Source organism: Geotrypetes seraphini, chromosome 6, assembly GCF_902459505.1.
Source record: "Geotrypetes seraphini chromosome 6, aGeoSer1.1, whole genome shotgun sequence".
Taxonomy (NCBI): Eukaryota; Metazoa; Chordata; class Amphibia; order Gymnophiona; family Dermophiidae; genus Geotrypetes; species Geotrypetes seraphini.
The window spans coordinates 31,819,094-31,845,133 of record NC_047089.1 but is presented as its reverse complement, the minus strand read 5'-3'; the positions used below and the strand labels follow the sequence as shown (position 1 = coordinate 31,845,133).

At 45.0% G+C, this 26,040-nt stretch overlaps 1 protein-coding gene across 1 annotated transcript in view; it reads right to left on the bottom strand.

The window, feature by feature from the left end:
- Window positions 1-26,040, bottom strand: part of CNTN5 (contactin 5) — a 1,460,727-nt gene that overhangs the window by 321,495 nt on the left and 1,113,192 nt on the right. The window contains 1 exon segment of the mRNA XM_033947995.1: window positions 8,740-8,921. Coding sequence (XP_033803886.1) covers window positions 8,740-8,921 — 182 coding nt within the window.

Sequence of the window (26,040 nt, the reverse complement as noted above, 5' to 3'; positions counted from 1 at the left end):
TACTAATGGGCTAAGTGCTCCTGTGCTAACTGTGAACAGGTATTGCATGCTAATAGAAAGAATGAACAACCTGAACAGAAAAATATTAGCAATGCTTCCACTAATTACCGCCTTAGATTTGTAGCTGATGCACAGTAAAATTTGCAGTGTTAACTGCAAATCGTAATGAACTTTAGCAAAAGGGCCCTCAAATCCCATAAAGATAACAAAATACAGAGAAAAGAGCATTAAAAATGATAAAGTACAACATCAGGAAACGGGTGGGAGAGCAGGCACCAACCGTCGACTGCCAATTGTGGGGATGCCATGGCCCTTGTGGCCTCCCCTGTTCTGACGCCTATATATGATGAATCCTAATCTTTACCTTTCTTCACAAAGGGCCCTTTTTACAAAGCCGCGGAAGCTGTCGCAGTAAATGCACCGAAGCCCATAGGAATTGAATGGGCTTTGGTGCATTTTTCTGCAGTAGCATCGCTACAGCAGCTTTGTAAAAGGGGCCCTTTGTGAAGAAAGATAAAGATTAGGATTCAACATAGATAAAACGTCAGAATAGGGGATTGGCAGTTGACGGTTGGTGCCAGCCCTCCCACCCGTTTCTTTATATCTTCGGGGCAGCTGCCACGCAGCATCAACAAGCAGGCCTGGACCGGAACCCTTCATTCTACTTCTTAGGGTAGGCCTGCTCATTGACGCTGCATGGCGGCTGCCCCAAAGATTTAAATGCCGGAAGGAGATAGGGGTGGAGTCGGGAGCTGTTGACAGGCCATGCCACAGGATTCCGCTGTGGCTAGGGTGGAGTTCCTGCCCCCCCCCCCCAAACTAGGGTTACCATATTTTTATCTGGTAAATCCCAGACACATGACCCTGCCCCATTCTGCCTCTCCCCATTCTCTCCTGCCCCATTCTTCCCTCTCCCCCATTCTCCCCTGTTCCATTCTGCCACTCCGTTCCGCACCAGCTCTGCCCGGTTCCGCCTCCAGCCCCGCCCCATTGTGCCTCAAGCCCCTCCCCCCAAAGTCTCCTCTCTCCTTCCGGACAAGCTCCAGTCGTGTCTGGAGAGCCTGGAGCATGCGCGGATGTGTGCGACATCATCCACACATGCTCAGAGGCCCTCCAGATGCGGCCGGAGCTCGTTGGGGCTTTCCAAAACCTGGACAAATGCTGGGTTTTGGAAAGTCCATCCAGGAGCCCGGACAGTCCTCTAAAAAGAGGACATGCCCAGGTTTTCCCGGACGTCTGGTAACCTTACCCCAAACCAAATAGCATTCTGCTGCCTAAGGGATTCATCATCATAGAGACAATACTAAAAAGGTTTATAAAATTATGTGTGGTATACAACAGTAACATAGTAACATAGTAACATAGTAGATGACGGCAGATAAAGACCCGAATGGTCCATCCAGTCTGCCCAACCTGATTCAATTTAAATTTTTTTTTTTTTTTTTCTTCTTAGCTATTTCTGGGCGAGAATCCAAAGCTTTACCCGGTACTGTGCTTGAGTTCCAACTGCCAAAATCTCTGTTAAGACTTACTCCAGCCCATCTACACCCTCCCAGCCATTGAAGCCCTCCCCAGCCCATCCTCCACCAAACGGCCATATACAGACACAGACCGTGCAAGTCTGCCCAGTAACTGGCCTAGTTCAATATTTAATATTATTTTCTGATTCTAAATCTTCTGTGTTCATCCCACGCTTCTTTGAACTCAGTCACAGTTTTACTCTCCACCACCTCTCTCGGGAGCGCATTCCAGGCATCCACCACCCTCTCCGTAAAGTAGAATTTCCTAACATTGCCCCTGAATCTACCACCCCTCAACCTCAAATTATGTCCTCTGGTTTTACCATTTTCCTTTCTCTGGAAAATATTTTGTTCTACGTTAAATACCCTTTAAGTATTTGAATGTCTGAATCATATCTCCCCTGTCTCTCCTTTCCTCTAGGGTATACATATTCAGGTCTTCCAGTCTCTCCTCATACGTCTTCTGGCGCAAGCCTCCTATCATTTTCGTCGCCCTCCTCTGGACCGCCTCAAGTCTTCTTATGTCTTTCGCCAGATACGGTCTCCAAAACTGAACACAATACTCCAAGTGGGGCCTCACCAATGACCTGTACAGGGGCATCAACACCTTCTTCCTTCTACTGACTACGCCTCTCTTTATACAGCCCAGAATCCTTCTGGCAGCAGCCACTGCCTTATCACACTGTTTTTTCGCCTTTAGATCTTCGGACACTATCACCCCAAGGTCCCTCTCTCCGTCCGTGCATATCAGCTTCTCTCCTCCCAGCATATACGGTTCCTTCCTATTATTAATCCCCAAATGCATTACTCTGCATTTCTTTGCATTGAATTTTAGATGCCAGGCATTAGACCATTCCTCTAACTTTTGCAGATCCTTTTTCATATTTTCCACTCCCTCTTCGGTGTCTACTCTGTTACAAATCTTGGTATCATCTGCAAAAAGGCACACTTTTCCTTCTAGCCCTTCAGCAATGTCACTTACATACATATTGAACAGGATTGGCCCCAGCACCGAACCCTGAGGGACTCCACTAGTCACCTTTCCTTCCTTCGAGCGACTTCCATTAACCACCACCCTCTGGCGTCTGTCCGATAGCCAGTTTCTGACCCAGTTCACCACTTTGGGTCCTAACTTCAGCCCTTCAAGTTTGTTCAACAGCCTCCTATGAGGAACTGTATCAAAGGCTTTGCTGAAATCCAAGTAAATTACATCTAGCATATGTCCTTGATCCAGCTCTCTGGTCACCCAATCAAAAAATTCAATCAGGTTCGTTTGGCACGATTTACCTTTTGTAAAGCCATGTTGCCTCGGATCCTGTAACCCATTAGATTCAAGGAAATACACTATCCTTTCTTTCAGCAACACTTCCATTATTTTTCCAACAACTGAAGTGAGGCTCACCGGCCTGTAGTTTCCTGCTTCATCCCTGTGACCACTTTTATGAATAGGGACCACATCCGCTCTCCTCCAATCCCCAGGAATCACTCCCGTCTCCAGAGATTTGTTGAACAAGTCTTTAATAGGACTCGCCAGAACCTCTCTGAGTTCCCTTAGTATCCTGGGATGGATCCCGTCTGGTCCCATCGCTTTGTCCACCTTCAGTTTTTCAAGTTGCTCATAAACACCCTCCTCCGTGAACGGCGCAGAATCTACTCCATTTTCTCGTGTAACTTTGCCGGACAATCTCGGTCCTTCTCCAGGATTTTCTTCTGTGAACACAGAACAGAAGTACCGTATTTTCGCGGATACAACGCGCACCCGTGTAAAACGCGCACACGGGTATAGCGCGCGGGGAACACAAATCTATGTAAAAAAATTTTAATATAGCGCGCACACGCGTATACCGCGCATGCTAAAACCTCTCCCGCCTACTCCGAACCGACATCCTCCCCCCCGCTAGCTTACCCGCGTTTTACAACTTTTTTTTTCCAATCCGATCCGGCATCCCCCTACGAACCGGCATCCTCCCCCCCCCCGCTCACGTCACACACCCCTCCCCCGCGATCCTACATCCCCCCCCCAGCACCGCAAAACATGTCTTACCCGATTGGGCACCGGCACCAGCACCAATGCACAGGATGTGTCAGTGCCAGTGCCCGAAGATCCTCCCTCGTTGGTTTGGGTTGGTTTGGGCTGGGATGAGCTGGGCGGTGCGGCGCAGGAGAGATCCTCCTTCTTCCTGCGCCGGGCTGGACTAGGCTTTGAGCATTTGCGCATGCTCAAAGCCTTCTGGTCTCGCTCTCCTCGAAATCTCGGAGAGAGCGAGACCAGAAGGCTTTGAGCATGCGCAAATGCTCAAAGCCTAGTCCAGCCCGGCGCAGGAAGAAGGAGAATCTCTCCTGCGCCGCACCGCCCAGCTCAGCCCAGCCCAAACCAACCCAAACCAACGAGGGAGGATCTTCGGGCACTGGCACTGGCACATCCTGTGCATTGGTGCTGGTGCCGGTGCCCAATCGGGTAAGGCATGTTTTGCGGTGCTGGGGGAGGATGTAGGATCGCGGGGGAGGGGTGAGCGGGGGGGGGGAGGATACCGGTTCGTAGGAGGGATGCCGATCGGATTGAAAAAAAAAAAGTTGTATACCGCGCTCACGCATATAACGCGCGAGGGGTATGCGCGGTACGTAAAAACGCGTATAACGCGCGCGTTATATCCGCGAAAATACGGTATTTGTTTAGCACATTTGCTTTCTCCTCATCACTCTCCACATATTTGTTCCCAGCATCTTTTAGCCTAGCAATTCCATTTTTTATCTTCCTCCTTTCACTAATATATCTGAAAAAATTTTTATCTCCCTTTTTTACATTTTTAGCCATTTGTTCTTCCGCCTGTGCCTTCGCTAAACGTATCTCTCTCTTGGCTTCTTTCAGTTTCACCCTGTAGTCCTTTCTGCTCTCCTCTTCTTGGGTTTTTTTATATTTCATGAACGCCAACTCTTTCGCCTTTATTTTCTCAGCCACTAGGTTGGAGAACCATATCGGCTTCCTTTTTCTCTTGTTTTTATTGATTTTCTTCACATAAAGGTCCGTAGCCATTTTTTATCGCTCCTTTCAGCTTAGACCACTGTCTTTCCACTTCTCTTATGTCCTCCCATCCTAACAGCTCTTTCTTCAGGTACTTTCCCATTGCATTAAAGTCCGTACGTTTGAAATCTAGGACTTTAAGTATTGTGCGGCCGCTCTCCACTTTAGCCGTTATATCAAACCAAACCGTTTGATGATCGCTACTACCCAGGTGAGCACCCACTCGAACATTAGAGATACTCTCTCCATTTGTGAGGACTAGATCCAATATCGCTTTTTCCCTTGTGGGTTAATATTAAATGATTATGAAGACACTCCAAGAAAATACCTAGCACAGATTGGGAAAAAAAACAACAAAAGCTATAATAAAGTAGTTTTATTCAGTCGACTAAGCTAAGGAATTTGTTAATAGAGGTCACGGCTAGTGGTACATCGCAGCAAATATTAATCAGGTAGTGATGAGCTTTCATTCAGAATCTTAAATATTTCGGCCACTTGGATTGCTTTGCACAGCATAGTACAGAGTGTTATCCGCAGGTGAGGCAAAAAGCTGAATTTATGTTATAAGCACACCAAAGTGACTGACAGTGTTCTGGGAATTCTCAGAATTATCCTTGGAACCCTCTGTTCGCACGGCTAAGAAACAGAGCGATATTAAAATAGACAGAAAGTTAGTGGCAGTGGAAAAACATTGTGTAAGTCATTACTGAGCTCCAGCCAAGGCAGTCCTGGTCAGAAACTAGCACAGAGAAGTCTGATCAGAGAATTACCCTTGAACTGCTTCTACAATTGTAAGCATAGAGATTTTTTAAAGTCATAGGAATTATTGCACCTTAATGCGGATTCAGGGGGGTGTTTTATTAAGTCGCGCTAGCTGATTTAGCGCTTGCTAAATGCTGGCGCGCCCATTATATTCTATGGATGCGTTAGCACTTTGCGTGCGCTAAATCGGCTAGCGCACCCTAGTAAAAGACCCCCTCAATGCAGAAAACTGTGTTAAAAAATGCAGCCAATGCAATAAATAGATAATATAATACCACAAAAACTCACAGCTAATAAGTCACAATAAATCTTATAATTTTATTGTAAATATATCTTAAAAAGAAGCCCTGTTAAATTTAAATAGTGCCCATAAATAGTTAAAAGACAGCAGCACATACACAAACTATGAACTAGCTTAAAAAGAGAATCACAACACTTGAAATAGTAACAAGGCTCAGGTCACAGTGCAAGAGGTCTTATTGCACAGTCCAAAATATTAACATAGCCTTGTAGACTGAGAAATAATTCACGTGTTGAATTTAACTGAAAAAGTATGGAAAAACTCCAGTCTGTGAAAACTGGGTTCAGAGTCAGACATGGCCTAGGTTTTGTAATTTGCTTCATCAGGGAACCCGGAAAAATCCCTATTTCAGTCTCATCAATATAGCTTGAGCACTTAAGTCAGCACATGGCCAATGGTAAAAAACAAAACAAAACAAAAAACAGAAAACTGTTTGAAGTGCTATGGTTATATCTTAATAAGCTATGTGCCATTTAAAAGATGATTTAAAAGATTATATAAAGAGTTGAGAAGATGCCACAATTAACCTAAATATGCAAAAAAGTAACATGAGCTTTCAGAGGCCACCTTAAAGGAACCAAGGTCATGTAAATCCCTCATTCATCCTTGATCTAACCCAGCACCCCCCCCCCCCCGTCAAGTTATCCCACTGCTCCGCATAAGAGACCCTTTGAACTGGAAAGCTCCACCCCCACTGAAGACACCCCAAATACCCACTTTCTTACCAAGAAGGGACCCCTGGACATCTAAAGATATCTCCTATTTTGTGGAAGGCCCCCCCTCATCCCACCAGAAAACATAAAAAAAACCCTTTCTCAGGCTATCCCTGATGTCTAACATTGGACAGTGGAGGTGGGGGTGGAACGACACAGAGTCAGTCCTCACTCATCTCTGTCCCTTTGGTTGCTGACATCAAATAGCTCCTCTAACCCCTAGCAATAGTCTTGCAACTTTCAGATAAGGAGTATGTACAAGACTGTTACAAAGGGCAGAAGACCCATTTTGATATTGGCACACTAGCAGCAGAAGTTACCAAAGACTGTCAGTGTGCCCCTAAATCTAAAATTCAGAGAAAGTCCCAGTAGGTCTAGGATATCTTCAGGAAAGTGGGCCTGTCTTCAAGGGGAGTGAAGGAGGGTCTTTTTGTGGCCCAGGGGAGTCCTCTGGGAGATGTGGAGTCTCCTCAGAAGATATAAACAGGATGAAGTTGGTACAGAGGATGGCTACTAAAATGGTCAGTGGTCTTCATCATAAAGCATATGGAAACAGACCTCAGGATCTCAATATGTGTACTTTGGAGGAAAGGCAGGAGAGATGAGATATGATATAGACATTTTAACACTTACATGGCAGAAATGCACATAAGAGAGCCATAGAATGAAAGTGAAAGGGAATAGACTCAGAAGTAACCTCAGAAAATACTTTTTCATGGAAAGGGTGGTGAATGCATGGAACAACCTCCCGGTGGAGGTGGTAGAGACAAACTGTATTTGAATTCAAAAAGGCTTTGGACAAGTACATTGGATCTCTAAGGGAAAGGAAGAGACAGCAGATGGTATGGATAGATAGATTAGGTAGGTGATATGGTCTTTATTCAAGAGTGGAGGAGTGGCCTAGTGGTTAGAGCAGCTGTCTCATTACCCTGAGATTATGAGTTCAATTCTCACAGCAGCTCCTTATGACTCTGGGAAAGTCACTTAATATTTCATTGCCTCAGATACAAAAAAAATTAAGTACCCTATTACATTACATTACATTAGTGATTTCTATTCTGCCTTTACCTTGCGGTTCAAGGCGGATTACATAAGAATTGTTATGGTATTAAGAAGTACATATTGTTAAGGTAATAAGAAGTTCTTAAGGAATAGTCTGAACATGTTCTAATTTGCTAAGAAGTAGATAGTATTGTAGGAGAAGTTTGGGGCATGTCTGGTTGTGTTATATTGGTTTTATGTATTTTTTGAAGAGTAGGGTTTTTGTTTCTTTTTTGAAGGTTTTGTAGTCTGTGGTCGAAATCAGCAGATTGGTGAGTTGTCTGTCCAGTTTCGCTGCTCTGGTGGCCAGTAGGTTGTCATACAGTTTTCTTCGTTTGACTTTTTTGGTTGGCAGGTGTGTGAATATTGTGTGGGTTCACCTGTGTCTGATTGAGGTAGACTGAATTAGTCAATTGTTCCAGTAGGTTGGGCTGTCTCCGTTTATAGCTTTAAATAGTAGGCAGTGGAATTTGAAGTGTACTTTGGCTTGTATTGGGAGCCAATGTGAGTCGTGATATGCCTCTGTGATGTGGTCGTGTTTTTTCAGTGAATAGATGAGTCTTAGGCCTGTGTTTTGTATTGTTTGTAGTTGTTTTATCGTGGTTGCAAGGCAGGGGAGATATAGTATGTTGCAGTAGTCTATTAGGTCTAGGATTAGTGATTGAACCACGATTTGGAATTTTTTCTGTCGAAGAATTTTCAGACTTGTCTTAGGTTTCTCATAGTTGCAAATGATGTTTTTATTATTTTGTTGATTTGTGGTACAGCCTCTGTTTAACAGCACTCCAAGGAGTTTTAGCTTGGGTTTAATGTGGTATGAGATAGAGTTAATTACTAGGTTAGTCAAGGTTGGAGTTTTGCTGTTTTTTCTAGGAGGATGAAGTTTGTTTTGTCAGGGTTAAGCTTTAGTTTGTGTTCATTCATCCACTACTTTGAGTGTTCTGTGTATTGTGCCTACCATGGAGGGAGGTGGTTGGTCGAAGGGGAGGAGTATGGTGATGTCATCTGCGTAGCTATAGGAGGTAATGCCTAGTTTGTCTAGGTAGGAGCTTAGGGAGGCAATGTATAGGTTGAAGAGTGTGGGAGACAGAGGTGATCTTTGGGGTACTCCACATGGGTTGGACCATGGTTCTGATTTTTCTTTGTTTTGACTCTATAAGTTCTGGATTGTAGGAAACCTTTAAACCATGTTAGTACCTTGCCTAAAATACGTAAACCACTTTGAGTGTAACTACACAGTAAAAGCTATATATAAGTCCTATTACCTTTCTCTGCTTTCATTAATCTACGTTTTTCAAGCTCAGAATCATACTACTTATCATAACAATTATCAAAGCGAGAAGTGGATTTAATGCTCCCTATAAAGCAGGAGTCACTTACTGTACACCTGAAGTTGTCCTCGGAAGGCATTCTTTCCCCGTGAATTCTCAGCTTTGCATTCATAAGTTCCTGCATCTTCTAGTTGCACAGTAGGGATTTCAAGCACAGCTTGGGATTTTCTTAGACGTGATTTGTTAGGAATAAAGCCACTAATTTTCCTCCATGATATTGTTGGAACTGGGCTAAAAGAGGAAAAGCAGAGTAAACATTTATTTATTTATGCCCCCTTCAAGAACAAAGATACAGTTATCTGGCAATTTAACTACTTAATAGTCCATGTAGCAACATGGAGTAAACATAATCTAGACTTGTCCATCATTAAATGCACTTCACCTTCCTGGAGGGATGTCTAAGACATGGGAAAATGACACTACAGTGGTGCCTCGCATAACGGACGCCTCGCACAGCGAACGCTGCGCACAACGAACTTTATGTCTTGATTCGTACAACGAACTTCGTTTCACACAACGAAGTCGCCCGAGCTGCATCCTTAACTGCCCTCTCTCCGCCTGGCTCCCTCTTGCCCCCCCCGACTCCCCGACACGATCGGGGCAAGAGGGAGCTCAAGCCCTCTTGCCCCCCCGACTCCCCGACACGATCGGGGCAAGAGGGAGCCCAAGCCCTCTTGCCCCCCCGACTCCCCGACACGATCGGGGCAAGAGGGAGCTCAAGCCCTCTTGCCCCCCCGACTCCCCGACACGATCGGGGCAAGAGGGAGCCCAAGCCCTCTTGCCCCCCCGACTCCCCGACACGATCGGGGCAAGAGGGAGCTCAAGCCCTCTTGCCCCCCCGACTCCCCGACACGATCGGGGCAAGAGGGAGCCCAAGCCCTCTTGCCCCGCCGATTCCCCAACTCCCCGACAATATCGGGCCAGGAGGGAGCCCAAGTCCTCCTGGCCACGGCGACCCCCTAACCCCACCCTGCACTACATTACGGGCAGGAGGGATCCCAGGCCCTCCTGCCCTCGACGCAAACCCCCCCTCCCCCCAACGACCGCCCCCCCCAAGAACCTCCGACCGCCCCCCAGCCGACCCGCGACCCCCCTGGCCGACCCCCACGACACCCCCAACCCCCTTCCCCGTACCTTTCTGTAGTTGGCCGGACAGACGGGAGCCAAACCCGCCTGTCCGGCAGGCAGCCAACGACGGAATGAGGCCGGATTGGCCCATCCGTCCCAAAGCTCCGCCTACTGGTGGGGCCTAAGGCGCCTGGGCCAATCAGAATAGGCCCGGGAGCCTTAGGTCCCTCCTGGGGGCGGGGCCTGAGGCACATGGGCCCAACCCGACCATGTGCCTCAGGCCCTGCCCCCAGGAGGGACCTAAGGCTCCCGGGCCTATTCTGATTGGCCCAGGCGCCTTAGGCCCCACCAGTAGGCGGAGCTTTGGGACGGATGGGCCAATCCGGCCTCATTCCGTCGTTGGCTGCCTGCCGGACAGGCGGGTTTGGCTCCCGTCTGTCCGGCCAACTACAGAAAGGTACGGGGAAGGGGGTTGGGGGTGTCGTGGGGGTCGGCCAGGGGGGTCGCGGGTCGGCTGGGGGGGCGGTCGGAGGTTCTTGGGGGGGACGGTCGTTGGGGGGAGGGGGGGTTTGCGTCGAGGGCAGGAGGGCCTGGGATCCCTCCTGCCCGTAATGTAGTGCAGGGTGGGGTTAGGGGGTCGCCGTGGCCAGGAGGACTTGGGCTCCCTCCTGGCCCGATATTGTCGGGGAGTTGGGGAATCGGCGGGGCAAGAGGGCTTGGGCTCCCTCTTGCCCCGATCGTGTCGGGGAGTCGGGGGGGCAAGAGGGCTTGGGCTCCCTCTTGCCCCGATCGTGTCGGGGAGTCGGGGGGCAAGAGGGCTTGGGCTCCCTCTTGCCCCGATCGTGTCGGGGAGTCGGGGGGGCAAGAGGGCTTGGGCTCCCTCTTGCCCCGATCGTGTCGGGGAGTCGGGGGGCAAGAGGGCTTGGGCTCCCTCTTGCCCCGATCGTGTCGGGGAGTCGGGGGGGCAAGAGGGCTTGAGCTCCCTCTTGCCCCGATCGTGTCGGGGGTGCCAGGGACCACACGGAGTCACCCACCGTACCACCCGATTCGGGTAAGCGCAGGTATCGGTGGGTGGCTTATTTGCGGGGGGTGCCTTATTTTACATTTTTTTCTAAAAAGGGGGGGCTGTCTTATTTGATGGCCCTGCCTTATCATCGGGGAAACACGGTAGAAAAAAAAAAAAATGAACAGTTAAGTCCCAGTTTTTGCCGCTGAGACTCTGCCCTCTCTCACTGTAAAATTAGACTCTACTTAGTCTGTCTTTAAATTTAAAAAATGTGTGTTGTTTTAAAAAACAATTATGTTTTTAGATGTATCTAAATAAAAATAATAACCAAAAATTTATCTTTTTTTATGTCATCTTAGCATATTTTATGCTGCAGAACGAATTATTTTTTTTTACATGTATTCTTATGGGAAAACGCGTTTCACATAACGAACGTTTCGCATAACAAACTTGCTCCTGGAACCAATTAAGTTCGTTGTGTGAGGCACCACTGTATTGCTATTTTCCTTCACAGCTGTGATTGCATTTGATGTTTATAGTATTTAGAACTTTGTCTCCAGGTTATAATTAGAGATAAACAAGGTAAGCCACATTGGTTTTATTGAGGAACTTAAAATAATTCTCAATTGTTTCCTGTAATTGAGAAGATGGCTTATTGTTCTAAATAGGTGATTTCAAAAGCCTGATATTTATTCTACTTGTTGCATAAAATATAATTTAGATTATTTCACTAATATATTAGTATTGGTTACCTGATATTATGGCATACCACTTATTAAACAGCCACAGATAGATTTAAATATTACAGTACATATGTTTGATAAACTTTAACAGGGTAACTTAGGAGAGAGGTATTCTGTTCCCTCTATGTTGAGCTAGAGTCTCCAACTGGATTTCTGTCAGCAGGGGTTGATGTTTCAACATTGTGTTTTCAATCACTAGGGACAGGCAGATTTTTGGGAGTCCCGCAGAGCTTGCCTGTCCCTCATTATTGAAAATGTGATAAAGAAACAGCACCCTCCATGGGCAAGACTGTAAGCGGAGGACTCCTGCCCAGCTTAGAGAGAATAGTGCCCGCGGTATGTTTTATCATGTATTCGTCATAAGTCACTAAAACCTAAGTTCTCTAAATGGTGCCTTATCTTAGGTGCCTGTAGGCATCCTACCGGTGTCTAAATTAAGTCCAAAACACCATTTAAAAGAGGGGTTAAGACTTTTCAAGGCGCCTATCAAACAGTGCCAAAATTGCACTTCCAGAGGCATTTTATGGCGCCTAACGTCACTGTAGGCGTGGCTAGTGCCAGAGGTGGCATTAGGCACCATAAATCTAATCTAATCTAATCTTCAGTTTATATACCGGATCATTTCCCAAAGAAACTCGATTTTATTTACAGTTCATTAAAAAAATAGATAACATACTAATAGGCCATATAGAAAGAATACTATTAGTTAAGATTAGATAGATATTAAAAGGGTTAAAAAGTAGAATATACTTAGTTACTGTTTGTCGGCTAATAATTTTGGATAACTATTGTACAAACAGTCAAGTTTTTAAATTTTTTCAAAATTCATTTAGCTGACCTAAGAGTCTTTAAAAAATCTGTGAGTCTATTCCAAATTTCCACCAGTTTAAATGCCATAGATTTACTGAGCTTCTCAGCACATTTAAGTCTTTTTAGAGGATGGAAATGATAATTTATAGATTGTTGTAATCCTTGAGTGGCAGGATCTAATAGCATTCCAACAAAGAGGAATTGAAGTTTCAAGTTTTATTACTGCTTGATAAATCGCTTATTGAATATCTAAGCGATGTACAATTCAAATAAAATAGAAAGACAAATACAATGACTTTAAATAAAAACATACTGGGTTAACATACATGAATCGTGAGGATTGGGAGGGAAGTTACAATATGTTTGTAGAAGAAAAATTACATTAAAGGGAAAATAACTCAAGGAAGGAAAAAAAAATTGTTGGATGTTAAGCCTAGGGACAAAAAATTCTAAGTCTGGGGGTCATATATTAAAATCATCCTTGAAAAGATAAGTTTTTAAAGCTCTTTTAAAAGAAAAGAGGTCCTTTATGTCTCTTATGTACTGGGGCATAGAGTTCCACAAAAGAGGGGCAATAATTGAAAACATGTCTTCTAGTTCCAATTATTTTCAGGGATGGAACTGTTAATAGATTGTTTGAAGCTGATCGGAGGGTCCGTGAAACGTTGTATGGAATGAGCATTCTAGTAATGAACTGGAGTTCATTATAGGTCATAGATTTGAAAACTAGCAGTAATATTTTGAACGAAATTCGATGGATAATAGGAAACCAATGAGAGTCTATCAGCAGAGGGGTGACGTGGTCAAATTTTTTGCATTGTAAATTAGTTTGATTGCGGTATTTTGGATAATTTGTAACCTCCTTTTTTCTTTTTGTGGTATGTTAAAAAAAAGGGAATTGCAGTAATCGATTTTGGAAATGATCAGCGAGTGAATCAATATGTTGATGGACTTAGGTGTAAGGAACTTGGATATAGAACGTATCATACGTAATTTACAAAAACATAATTTAACTGTATTCCCTATGTTTTCATGAAATGAAAGCTTGTCATCCACGATAATACCTAAGATTTTTAACGATGAAACGGAATCTAAGGGAATGTTGTCTAGGACAAAGGTAGTGTCCAATGAAATGTCCTTTTTCCAAGAGAATAGCATAGATTTTGTTTTTTTGATATTTAAGGCTAATTTGTTGGTGTTAAGCCATTTTTTTATTGAGTCTAATTTATTATTGATTGTCAGTATTTCATCTGGGTTTCCTGGATCAATGGGGTGCAATAGTTGGATGTCATCAGCATAAGCAAAAGCAGTAAAACCGATGGCAGATATTTAAAAACGGGGACAAAAAAATATTGAAGAGAAGAGGTGAAAGAATGGAACCTTGTGGAATTCCATAAGAAGATGAGAAGGGTTTAGAATGTTTGTTATTAAAGTAGACTGTTGAAGAGCGATTAGAAAGAAAAGATTCAAAAAGATATGAAGGATGGCATATTCCCTTAGGGGAATTTAAAAACAACACATGCACACTTGAACTGTATTCTATGACAAACTGGAAGCCAATGAAGCTTTCTCAACAATGGGGATATATGATCATACTTTCTCTTTCCAAAAATAAGTTTAGCCACTGTAGATGTGATTCACATCAAAGGTAAGTGCTGGAAATGTAGGCCTTGAAAACCCTGGCCTACCTTTCCAGTACCTACCTTTGCTGGAGGTGCAATTCTCTAAATGGTAAAGACCTGCTCCTGGTCATTTGTATTCTATCTTTGCACATGCAAAGTGTATCAATAAAAACGTTCAAATCAAACATTCGGCTGAGGCACCCCCTTGTGGACTCATGAAAGCTAAGTTTTCCTTCATATTTGATGTAGTGGAGGAAACTGCTATTATCAAGATCTGTTTGATTTGAACGTTTTTATTGATACACTGATGATTTTTTTATTCTAAATTTGCACATGGCACTTTATTATTTATTTCTTTATATATTAAAAAAGGCACTTTTGCACTTAAAAGGTTCCCTGGGTGACGGAAGGTGATGTTTGTTGGTAAAACCTTGTAGGGCGCTTTCGGTGCTCATGCGCTGAGGATATACCTAGGTGAACTCCTTATATTTATATATATATATATATAGAGAGAGAGAGAGAGAGAGAGATAGATATAAATTTTTAGGAAGTTCCCATGAACTGATTAGTCACCCTGTGTAAACCTCATCAAATTTAATTTATAGCAATTTCCTCTTTGTGACGAGTAGACTTGCATGTGCAAAGATAGAATACAAAGGACCAGGCGTAGGTCTTTGGGATTGAGTTGTACACGAGACTGACCCCTCCTTATTTATAGACATTCTTAGGCTTTTTGATATTTTTGGAATTCTCTAAATGGTGCCAATCGCTTGATTAACATGTGATTGATGATTACTTCTAAGGTGGCCCCTAGCAACGATACCATTTAGAAAATCCGGCCCTAAGAGGTTGATATACTAACCCTCAAGTTTACTGCTACCAAAATGGCTGAAAAAATCATAACTACTGTGTGCTTCATTGAGGTGTAGACTTTTTTGTGTGTGAAAAATGGCAAACAAACATGCTATCACTTGCCATTTTAAAATCGCATTTGAGATGCTCTGGATGCTTTTGCATTGCAGCAGTTCATTATTTATGAATCTAGGCAACTCCTTATTGAATTGCTTCCTAAGAGAGTAAATAGGCAAGAGGCAAAAACAGGGAGATTGAGGACTGAGACCAAGAGCTTGAAAAAGAGAAATGCAATATGCATGGATACAGAGGCAAAAAAAAGAAAAGAAAGAGATAGAAGTGGATGTTAGAGGCAAATGTAAAGAAAAACAGAAGATGGGGGAGGAGCGAGAAAGCGAATGGACAAACTCTTTTCCCAAGGTATCTTGTCCATTTTAATTTGTCAACTTGTCTTTTCTCTCTTCCCCCTTTCGTCTCCACTCTGTTTTATCCAACAAAGCAAAGTTGTTCGCCTTCCCATTTAACATCACTATGTGGACCCAGGGCAGTTTATTACAATAGCTGACAGAATTCAACTCCTAGGGGAGGTGGGAAGGTATGTGAGAAAATGTGACATGTTATCAGCATAAAGCGTGCTGCAGGTACGTACAGGAAAAGTCTGGATGAAAGACTTAACTCTTTGTGCAGCTTCTTTTGCAAAACAGGTGGCCCTCATTGGCAAGGTGATAATACATCCCGTTTTGAACGGGACTGTCCCCTTATTAGATTCCCTGACCCGTTGTCCGCACGCACAGCTTCGGAATGCCGAAATGTCCTGGCTGGCTCGGAACTTCCTCTCCGACGTCAGAATTGACTTCGGGAAGAAGGTTTGTGGGCCAGTACCTGGACCTTACTTTGCTTTAGTTGTGGTCGTCAGTGGCGGTGGACCGTGGGGAGGGGGGGGAGAGGAGGTGTTTGAAGCGGCGGTAGGCAGCAGCAGCGTGGGCTGGTTGGGGGACGGGCAGGCTTCGGCGCTGGAGGAAGGGAGGCAGGCAGGCTGGCTTGCTTTAGCGCGGCAGGGAGGGATGGAGGTAGGCTGGCTAGCTTCAGGGGAGGGGGTGGAACAAAGTCTGGTAGGCAGTGAGGGAGACATCGGAATATTATTCGATAAACATAGGTACAACAATGCGGACATATGGTAAGCTATTATACCATAACGCAGTGTGTCAAACTTTTTTAAGCTGCGGCACACTAATCTCGGGGCTGCCCGTAAATGCATGGATGACATCATCATGTCGATGTCCGCACGTGCGCGGCTGTCCTCCAGCCACGACCATGAGCCTCCTATTACCACTGGTGGGGTGGGATGGGTGTATGTGTGTGCTGCAGAAGGAGAGGTGCCGGCACTGACTGACTACAGGACGTGCCTCTTGCCGCGAGAGGCACGTCCTGTAAGCAGTCAGCTGGCGCCGGCACCTCTCCTCCTCGCCGGCATCTCGCGGCACACCTGGAATCTGCCGCGGCACACAGTTTGCAATACACCGCTATAACGGAATCTTGGTGCCAGTTGCTGTTATGGAATTGCCCTTGCCCTCCAATTCTGTATACAGGGTTCCCCTGCGAATTCGCACTTTGCGAATCGTGGACTCGCTCATTCACGGTCTGTTCCGACCGCCTCTTCCTATAATAAAGTCGGGCTACACCGATCAGGAGCTGCGTGTCAAAGCAGCTCGACTTTACTACAGAAAGAGGTGGTCAGAGCAGACCGCAAGTGATTTTCTTCACCTGCCGGTGCTCCAGCTGCCCTCTCCTGCCTCCCCTGTCTTTTAACAGGGATCGCAGGGGTTCCTGGAATGGAACCCCTGCAAATTTTGGGGGAGTACTGTACTATGAGGCGTTATTTTAAAAGCATTTAGGCTTACAAAGTTCCTCCATGGCAAAAGTTATGCACACAATCCGTGCGCGTTGCTGTTTTGCACATGCAACCTAATTATTTAAGAAGCTAATCAGTGCCGATAATTGCTAATTAATAAGCAATTATTGACACTAGTTAGAATTTATGCACATAACTGTCTACATGTATTCTATAAAGTGGTGCGTGTAAATTCCAGTGCGTGGATCTCAAAAAAGGGCACAGCCAGGGGAGGCGCATGGCCAGGTCATGGGCGTTCTGAAACGTTAGTCACACTGTTCTAGAATACGCCTGATCTATGCACAACTTAGGCACAGATATTTAGGCCTGGATTTTATTGACACAAATATCTGCACTACTACTACTATTCATTATTTCTATAGCGCTACCAGACGCACGCACAGAGTCATAAAGAAGAAGAAACAGTCCCTGCTCAAAAGAGCTTAGAATCTAAACAGCCAAGACAGACAAACAGGACGTCATGGATACAGTTAAGGGGAATGGTTAATCTGCTGGCTGGGTTGGAGGGCAGAGGAGGTACAGGACAATCAAGCCATTGTGACATCACTGATGAGGTTGTCTCTTATTGGTGGAAGGAGGCATTATGACATCACAATCTTAGCTCTGCTTCCCAAAGACTAACAGGATGTCATGAATACAGTTAAGGGGAATGGTTAATCAGCGGGCTGGGTTGGAGGGCAGAGGAGTGGGGTTAAGGATTGAAAGCCATGTCAAAAAGGTGGGTATTCAGTCTGCTTTTAAGCAAGGCAAGGGGCTTGACGGACCTGCACCTAAATGTTAGTCGTGCAGATGGCACCTACTCTGGAGGTGATTTATAGAATCACGTTACCCCTTGGTGTTATGAGTCATTGCATAGCACTGGGTGCCTAAACCGAGGTGTCAATGTATAGAATTGCCCCGATTATTCCATTTTCCCAGTAGGAAAATTGGAAAATGAATGATAAAATGAAGATCTGAGGCTGGTACATGCACAGTCTGTGTCCCATTTCGGTTTAGGATGGGCTGGGGAGGGCTTTGACAGAAACTCCAGTCATTTCGATCACGAGGACAGTGCTGGGCAGATTTTCATGAATTGTATCCCACAAACGAAAAGATGGCTTGGATAGGCTGAAGTGGGCTTTGACAACATTTGATATGGAAATTTTTTTTTTAACGGTATGTATTAATTATGGTTTATTGAGATTTGATTGTTATTAGAATTATTATTATGGAGATGTTGATTGTTTAGTAGTTTAGAAAAACTTTTATAACTTTTGCTTTTACTCTTGTCTATCCTATTTTTAAATAGAGTTCCTTTCTTGATGAAAGTGTATTATACGAGTATATTGTACACCACTTGGATCCTTTTTTAGGTTGTTATGCGGTATAGAAAGTTTTTAATAAACATAAACATACTGCTGTTATACACCAACAGTGACTTGTGCACAAGTTCACTCAGGTCCCGATTCTATGAACGATGCCCAACGAGCGCAATTGTCAATCATACACCATGCACCGTTCATAGAATCACACCTAGTGGTGACTAAGCAGTCTTAGGTGCCGCTTGGTGTTGAACGCTTAGGCGCACTCCCAATTAAGTCAGGGTTTTCTGGGCTTAAATGATTGCGCCAAATCAAACCACATCCAAAATCTTCCCCTAACCACATCTACTTTCCGGTAGGCACCTATCTCATGGTAGACACCTACCTTGAACAGGGCAGGATTAATCAATAGGCCAAGTAGGCACGTGCCTAGGGTCCAAAATGGTCAGGGAGGCCCGATGAAGGAGGGCATCAACATTGTTTTTTCCAAATGGCGATGGGCCCCTCCAGCATCGATCGGCAACGTGCCCCCCCCCCCCACCATCGACAGAAAGTAAGACAAGCAAGCAACGCGGGTAAGAAAGGCAACGAGAACTGTAATTGTGCAAGCAGTGCTGCTTGCTCAAAGCTTCTCTCTGACTCAGCTTCCTGTTTCCGCCTGGGCGCATGGTGGGGTGGGGCGGGGCAGGGGGCCCAGTGTACTTGTGTGCCTAGGGGACCTCGCCAAATTAATCCTGCCCTGACCTTGAAGTGGTAGGTGCCTACCAGATAATTAATTTTTTAAATCATTTTTTTAATTGGCAAATTACTTTTTTTATTTATTAAAAAATTTATATACCGCATATACATATCACATACATAAAATCTTGTTTCCCTACAATTGTCACATATAACATAGACATGTCTAAACAACATCATTAATCATCCCTGTTAAAAACAGGGATAGAGCACAAATTCAATCAATTCAGTAATACAAGCAAGCTTTAAATCATACATTGCTGTCAAAATATACCTTAGCATAAGAAGGCCTTGGAAAATAATTGAGTTTTCAGCATTTTCTTAAAATTCATCCTCCCCATACAAACCCGCAGGATCCCAGGCAAGGCATTCCCTAGTTCTACGCCAGCCACAGATACCATTGATGCTCCGATCTTACCAGTGCCGATTAAGCCTAATTGAATACTTAAGTTAGGCCTAGATTGGCTAGGTATGATGATTTAGGTGCCTAACTTTAACCATCTTTTATAGAATAGGCCTCAGTAATTGTTTATCACATGCTAGTAAAAGTCTTTCTAAGTTTGGATTGCAAAGGGCTGTCAAAATCTAAACACACTAGTTTAGCCACTTAGTTGTCATTAAATATTCAGATGAGCTTAATCTTGGCTGGCTAAATTTCTACTTTTACGGAGAAGCTAAGTACCTCCAGTAGTCTGTTTAGCTCATGACTGTGCCTGCTTGGCTGATTTTGGTCGCTCCTGTACCCTTGGATGAGGGGCAGAGACAGCCTCAACAATTTATTTAATGATGATATTATGTATTATTATTTTTTCCACTTCTAGCACACTGGTTTGTTTACTAGTTTATCACGTTGAGTTCATATACGGGTTAGCCCGGGGATGTTTCACATATAATACCCTTTTGGGTGTGTGCATGTGACAGCTGGTGCATTAGGGGCGTATGGCGTCAGGTCAAAAGCGCGCCGGGACAAAGGCGCGCCCAGACAATTGAGCGCAGCGCGCGCCGCCATGCCGCTCTAAATTACTGTTTTTAGTGCTCCGACGGGGGGGGGCGTGGGGGGGAACCCCCCCACTTTACTTAATAGACATCGCGCCGCGTTGTGGGGGCGTTGTGAGGGGTGTGGGGGGTTGTAACCCCCCACATTTTACTGAAAACTTCACTTTTTCCCTGTTTTTAGGGAAAAAGTTCAGTTTACAGTAAAATGTGGAGGGTTACAACCCCCCAAACCCCCCATAACGCCAGCGCGATGTCTATTAAGTAAACTGGGGGGGTTCCCCAACAAAAAACCCTGTTGGAGCCCCTAAAAACTGTAATTTAGAGCGGCGCGCGCTTTTGTCTTTCGCGCCGTTGTCTATGAACCGGGGCGTATTCCCATTGCAAGCTGTGTGACTGAGGGCTTCCCGTTCACTTTCAAAAATTTGTGTGGTAGTTTGTTGTTCGGGCTGTCTCTTCCCTTCACCCTTCTTTTTTGGGGTAAGGGGAGACTTGTTCTCTTGAATTGAATATTCAGACACAGGTAAGCAGTTAACTTTGCTGCTCAGCGATTCTTTGAGATAGTCCCATAGATGCAGGGCAAGCAATGCTCATAGCCAGTACAAGTCGTCAAATATAGTAAACAAAACACTGAACACAAAAAATAGCCAAAGAACTGATTTTAAAAAACCCAAACTTTGTTTAACATTTGCGTCATAAAACTACATGCATGCAGCCAGAGTCAAAGACAGACAATTTCCCTGTCTCTAGCTGCGCTGATATGATTTTATGGGTTGAATTTTGAATGCATCATCATTTTATCTATTCTCCGGCTGTTTTTCATATACACCATTATATTTAATAAAATATATGATGTACTGTCAGAAGACAGAATTCTACTTTATGCTAGCGGTGTAAAAATTGTGCACCATACGGAAGATCATGAATTTCACCGATTCCTTGGATCCTCAGTAGAAACAATCTCTGCACTGCAGTTTTGGGTTATTTATAGGTTATTTCCTACAACTAAGATTTATAAACTAGATCTGGTTTTGGAGTTAGATGATGGTACACTACTTGCTTATTTTAGTAGAGCTGTGTGTGTTTTGGACATGCATAAACCAGGTGAAGAACTTATGTGCACGACAGAAGAGCGGGGCTTGGGTGTGATTGTATGTGATGATCTTAAGGTGGCCAAACAGGTTGAAAAGGTGACGGCAAAAGCTAGAAGGATGCTAGGGTGCATAGGGAGAGGTATGGCCAGTAGGAAAAAGGAGGTATTGATGCCCCTGTATAAAACTCTGGTAAGACCTCATCTATAATATAATAAAACGCTAGGCCGCGCATGCGCACTTCCTATGTGTGCGGCGGTTTTCCGTGAGCTGTAGCGACACATAGGAAGTGCGCATGCGCACCTTACGGTCTGTCCTGCTCCCTGTTGAAAGACGCAGCGGTTGACGCCTCTCCGCTCTCTCTCTTCCTCCCCCCCCCAGGCAGATGTCGACTGCGGCAGCCAAACCCGGAAAACATTTTAAGGTAACCCTTCCGGGTTTTAAGTTGGGCACTGCTTCTCCTGTGGCGCGGCGGCCCAAGTCGGATGTTGGCCGCCTCCTTCCCTCCCCCCCAACCCGGCCAGAGGCGCAGCCGACAAACCTACCCGGAGCCAGAAACGAAACACCGAGGTCATCTCGCTGTGGGAGGGGCAGATGGGAGGGTCAATGGGGTTGGATTCACGGTGGTGGAGGCGGGGAAAGATGGAAACAGGCTGATCACCGGTTCTACTGCACAGGGGGGATGAGAGGGGTGTACAAATTAAAAGATGCTGCTCATTGAGTCTACTACACAGGGGGATGGGAGTGAGGCAGGCAGGATGACTTCGGGGGTGGGGTTGGGTCAAAGTCTTGAAGGCAGTGAGGGGGACATAGGAAGGAGGCACTGGGGGCACTAAGGACATAGGAAGGGGCACTGAGGGCACTAAGGACACAGGACAGAGGCACTGGGGGCAATAAGGACACGGGAAGGAGGCACTGGGGGCACTAAGGACACAGGACAGATGCACTGGGGGCACTAAGGACATGGGAAGGAGGCACTGGGGGCACTAAGGACATGAGAAGGAAGAACTGGGCTACTAAGGACATAGGAGGCACTGAGGGCACTAAGGACATAGGATGGGACAGTATGGACATAGGAAGGGGGCCACTGAGAGACAGGCAGGCATGGCACAACAGAGAAATACAGAGACAGAAAGAAAGATAGACAGGGGGCCAGGGAGAGACACAGACAGAAAGAATGACAGACAGACAGCATCCAAGGAGAAAGAGACAAAGAAAAAAAACAACCCCAAAATAGATGTCTACTCTAGCACCCGTTAATGTAACAGGCTAAAATACTAGTTTAGAATATTGTACAATACTCTGAAATGAATGTTCCTGTGTGGAGATGTTGTATTTGGAAGGAGCAGAATAGCTTTGGTGGATAGGGCACACATTGTCATTGCCTGTCACTTGAAATCAGAATGCTGGAACACAGAGATATCCACTGATATTGTTGCTGTGGTTAGGCTATCCAGTGACCACACTTGGTCATCTGCCTGGAAAGCCATTTGGGCAACTATAGATTTTTTTTTGAGGTCGTAGAATCTTGCCATTCCTTTCTTTCGAATGAGACATTTTTCTTATAATTTTGAGACCCCTCATAAGTTCTGTCACCATGATATTACTATACCAGTATTACAAGATGTTCATAGTGCTAAACTTATGTGGTTAGCAACCGAGGGCCAGATGCACAAAGCTACAGGTAGAATATACTGTGGGGGATAGATTTTTCTTTTACTAGTGATGCTCAGCACAATAGCATGTAAATTATATGCATGCTCTTCGTGTGAAGAATCACCGGTAAAAGGGGAGAGGATCTGTGTCTGGCGCTTGCTCAGAAGAGCAATTGTTAGGCACAGCTGCTCCCTCCTATCAGGCTAGCTGCTCTCCCTGCCCCAGCTGAGTGGCTTCAGGTCTTCCCCTGCCGCTCAGCTCTTCGGGACAGGGGAAGAGTAGCTTTTTATTTTTTCTTTTTAATGGTCGCAGCTGTTGTGCACAACTGTGGCCATTAAAAATATATATATATGTATATCAGGCCAGGACTGACCGACTGACTCCCACTGATGCTGTGACCTCCTCTCCCATCGGCAGAAAGGATGCCAAATGCTGCCCTGGACCCTGACAAGAGGCCACCTAGTGATCCAGTAGGCCTCCCCCCCCCAACCTGGCCATGTCAGCTGAGGCCCCCTGACCCACCTTGGACCCCCCATGCCCCTCGTACTTTTAAAGTGAAAACTGGCACTCCCTCCTGGCAGGCCCACCTCTTCAAAATGGCGGACCTTCCCCTTCCCGGTACATCCCAGGTAAGGGGGCTTAGGCGCCTGAGCCAATCATGGCCTTAGGCTTCTCCTAGTGCATCACCAGGTGCCTGAACCAATCAGGGTCTTAGGACCCTCCCAGTGCATCCCAGCATGCACTAGGAAGGGGAAGGTCCACCATTTTGAAGAGGTGGCCTTCAAGCAGGAGGGAGTGGGCATCCCTGCTGCCGATCTTGAAAAAAACGTATGGGGCAGCATCATGAGGGCTTAGCAGGAGGGAGGATAGGTGGCAGAGATGGGGTGATTAGTGGGAGGGAGGGATTTTTTTAAATAGTTGTCGGGGCCTTTACCAGCAGAATGGGCTGTCAAAGCCTTACTTTTCTGTCAGTGCCTGAGCCAATCAGCATTTAGGCCCTGACAGGAAAGTAAGACTATGACAGTTCAGACTCTGTTAAAGTTTGCACAGGAAACAATGTGTTTCCTGCTGTGTATTACATGGAGTGCTCATTAGAATATTAATGAGCTCCTTGTAATGCATTAGCATAGGATTCTCGATGGCTGCTGCCAATGATCAGTAGAAACCATGGAAAGCCCTATTGTGCATTGGCAGGAGAGTTTCTTTGCAAGTAATATTGGTTAAAACCAGGAAACTTTTTGTGCATCAGGGAATGTCTTCCTTAGATGGATAGATTATAGGCTAGCCTCACCCTTCCCTGTCTTTAACATGGGCTACAATTATCCATACAATATGGGGCTCATAGTCAAAATGGAAATACGTCTAAAAACCAGCCTAAATTAGCACTTAGACGATTAGTGAGACAAGTCGTCCAAGTGACGATAATCGAACTGGGTTTTAGACGTATCTAAAAACGACTTAGGCCTTCACAGTGCTGGAGTATGCCCAGAGCTAAAAGGGGTGTTTTAGGAGGAATGGTGAGGGTGGGATTTGGGCAGGACATGGGCCATCCTAGACTTAGTCGCACTGTATGTATAACCGAAAGTTTTACAACAGTGCCTAGACGGAACTTGGACGTTGTGACTTAGGCCATCTAAAACCAGGTCTAAGTCACAAGAAGGCATCCAAAGTGATCAGATAACCACTGCAGGGCCAAAGTTCAGACCCCTACACATTCCCCCAGTGATCACTGACCCCCCTCCCACCATAAAATTTTGTAATAAAAACGTCACATATCTGCCTCCAGAACATCAGCGCCTGGCATAGGAAAACCTAGTTGAGCTGCACAGAGGTGGCTTAAGTGGTCTGGGGGGTGGGCTAGTGAACCTAAGTCAGTCCAAATATCTCTTACAGAATGTGACAAAAAGGCAAAAGAAGAAAAAAATCCACAGATTACAAGGCTCAAAATAATGTTTGCAAAACATACAGTGCCATAGAATTCTACTGACTGGAATGAACATCTTCTGAAATGCGCACTTTTGTTGCTTCTGCTGCTTTTGCAGATGTTAAAATATTCACACTCGGGAATGCATTAGAATAGGTTTTACAATTTTCCAGATTTTCTCATTTAAAGCCTTATTCAATACAGATATTTTTTTTTTTCTTTTTCCAATGGGAAAAAAAATAAGAGAAATAGTCGCAGGGTTTTCCATTTCTGCATAAAAACGCTACACAAGAGCCCAACTTTTCATTTCTTTCCTATCTCTCCGAAACGAGAGCTTCCAGGTGCCCAGATCTAAGTTTAGAAAACATTAAAGGCTCTAAATATAAAATGGTTAGTCAATTTTCTGCATAAAGAATGCACTAAAATGTACAGTAAGGTTAATGTGGTTTTTTTTCCTACTATATTATGTAGTTAAGTTTTAGATAAGCTCTAAAATGTCATTTTAACCTCGACGGTAGCTGTTTATAAAAAAATTTACAGCGTGTTTAATCTGATTCTGTGCTAATAGCTGTGAAAGCAAGATAAGGAACATGCAGTACAGAAATATCGTCCTGTTAGAGGTTGATGGGGTGGATTTATTAGATAACCTTAAATTGCTTCATGGGAATGGACTCTGTAGCCCTGGTTTAATGTCAAATGTGAACATGAGAACATGCGGTTATTATAACATCATCTGTTCACTTGCTTTTCTTGTCTAGTGAGCTCAGAAATATTACTGGGATTCTCAGCCGTCGTGCGAATGTCCAGATCCTCCTTTATCACATACATTACGTTACATGGGTGTCTTTTATTCCGCCAACACCTTGTGGTTCTAGGCGGATTGCATAAAGAGGAGATTCTGGTCACATCCAGAAGATTACAAGATAGCTATTTGGTTGGAGCGTTTAGGGTCCGGAGACAGATTGAGGCAATCGGCTACATCGTGAGCTTGTCTTGACAAATTTTTGAACAATGTGGTTTTTATTTCTCTTCGGAAGGTTTTGTAGTTTGGTGATGAGGTCAGTGAATTGGAGAGGTGGCTGTCTCGTTTCGTTGCTTGGGTGGCGAGCTAATTCAAGGAACGGGGGAGAGGGGTTGGACATATGAGGGTGTTGCGTGGGGTGGGGAGGAGGGGTTGCTGCTGCAGGGGGGGGTATTGTTTGTGGCGGGAGAGAGTGGGCATCTCTCCCGCTGCTGGCGGTGGGGTCGGTTGGCTTTCTAGCAGTCTCTGACACTGCCATGCCGGGATTTTAAACAGTGATGTCACCATACTGGTACCCCTGGACCAGGCGCTGATTTCTGTCACCAAAAGCCGACGCTGCTCTTAGAATCCACCGAAGTGCTCATTTCAATATTGAAGAGCCCATTTGCATGTCAGTGTCGGAGACTGCTAGAAACCTCACTAAAGACAGAGATAAGCCGTTCTGATAAACTGGGCCTCAATATCTGCCTAATATAGGGCTGTACATTTAATGCGTTAATAATGTGATTGATGGGTTAAAAGGTTAATATGCATTAAAAAAATTTAATGCACATTAACGCCCATTTGGCTCCTCGGCTCTGCCCTACCATCTGCCACTGCCCGCCATGGTCCA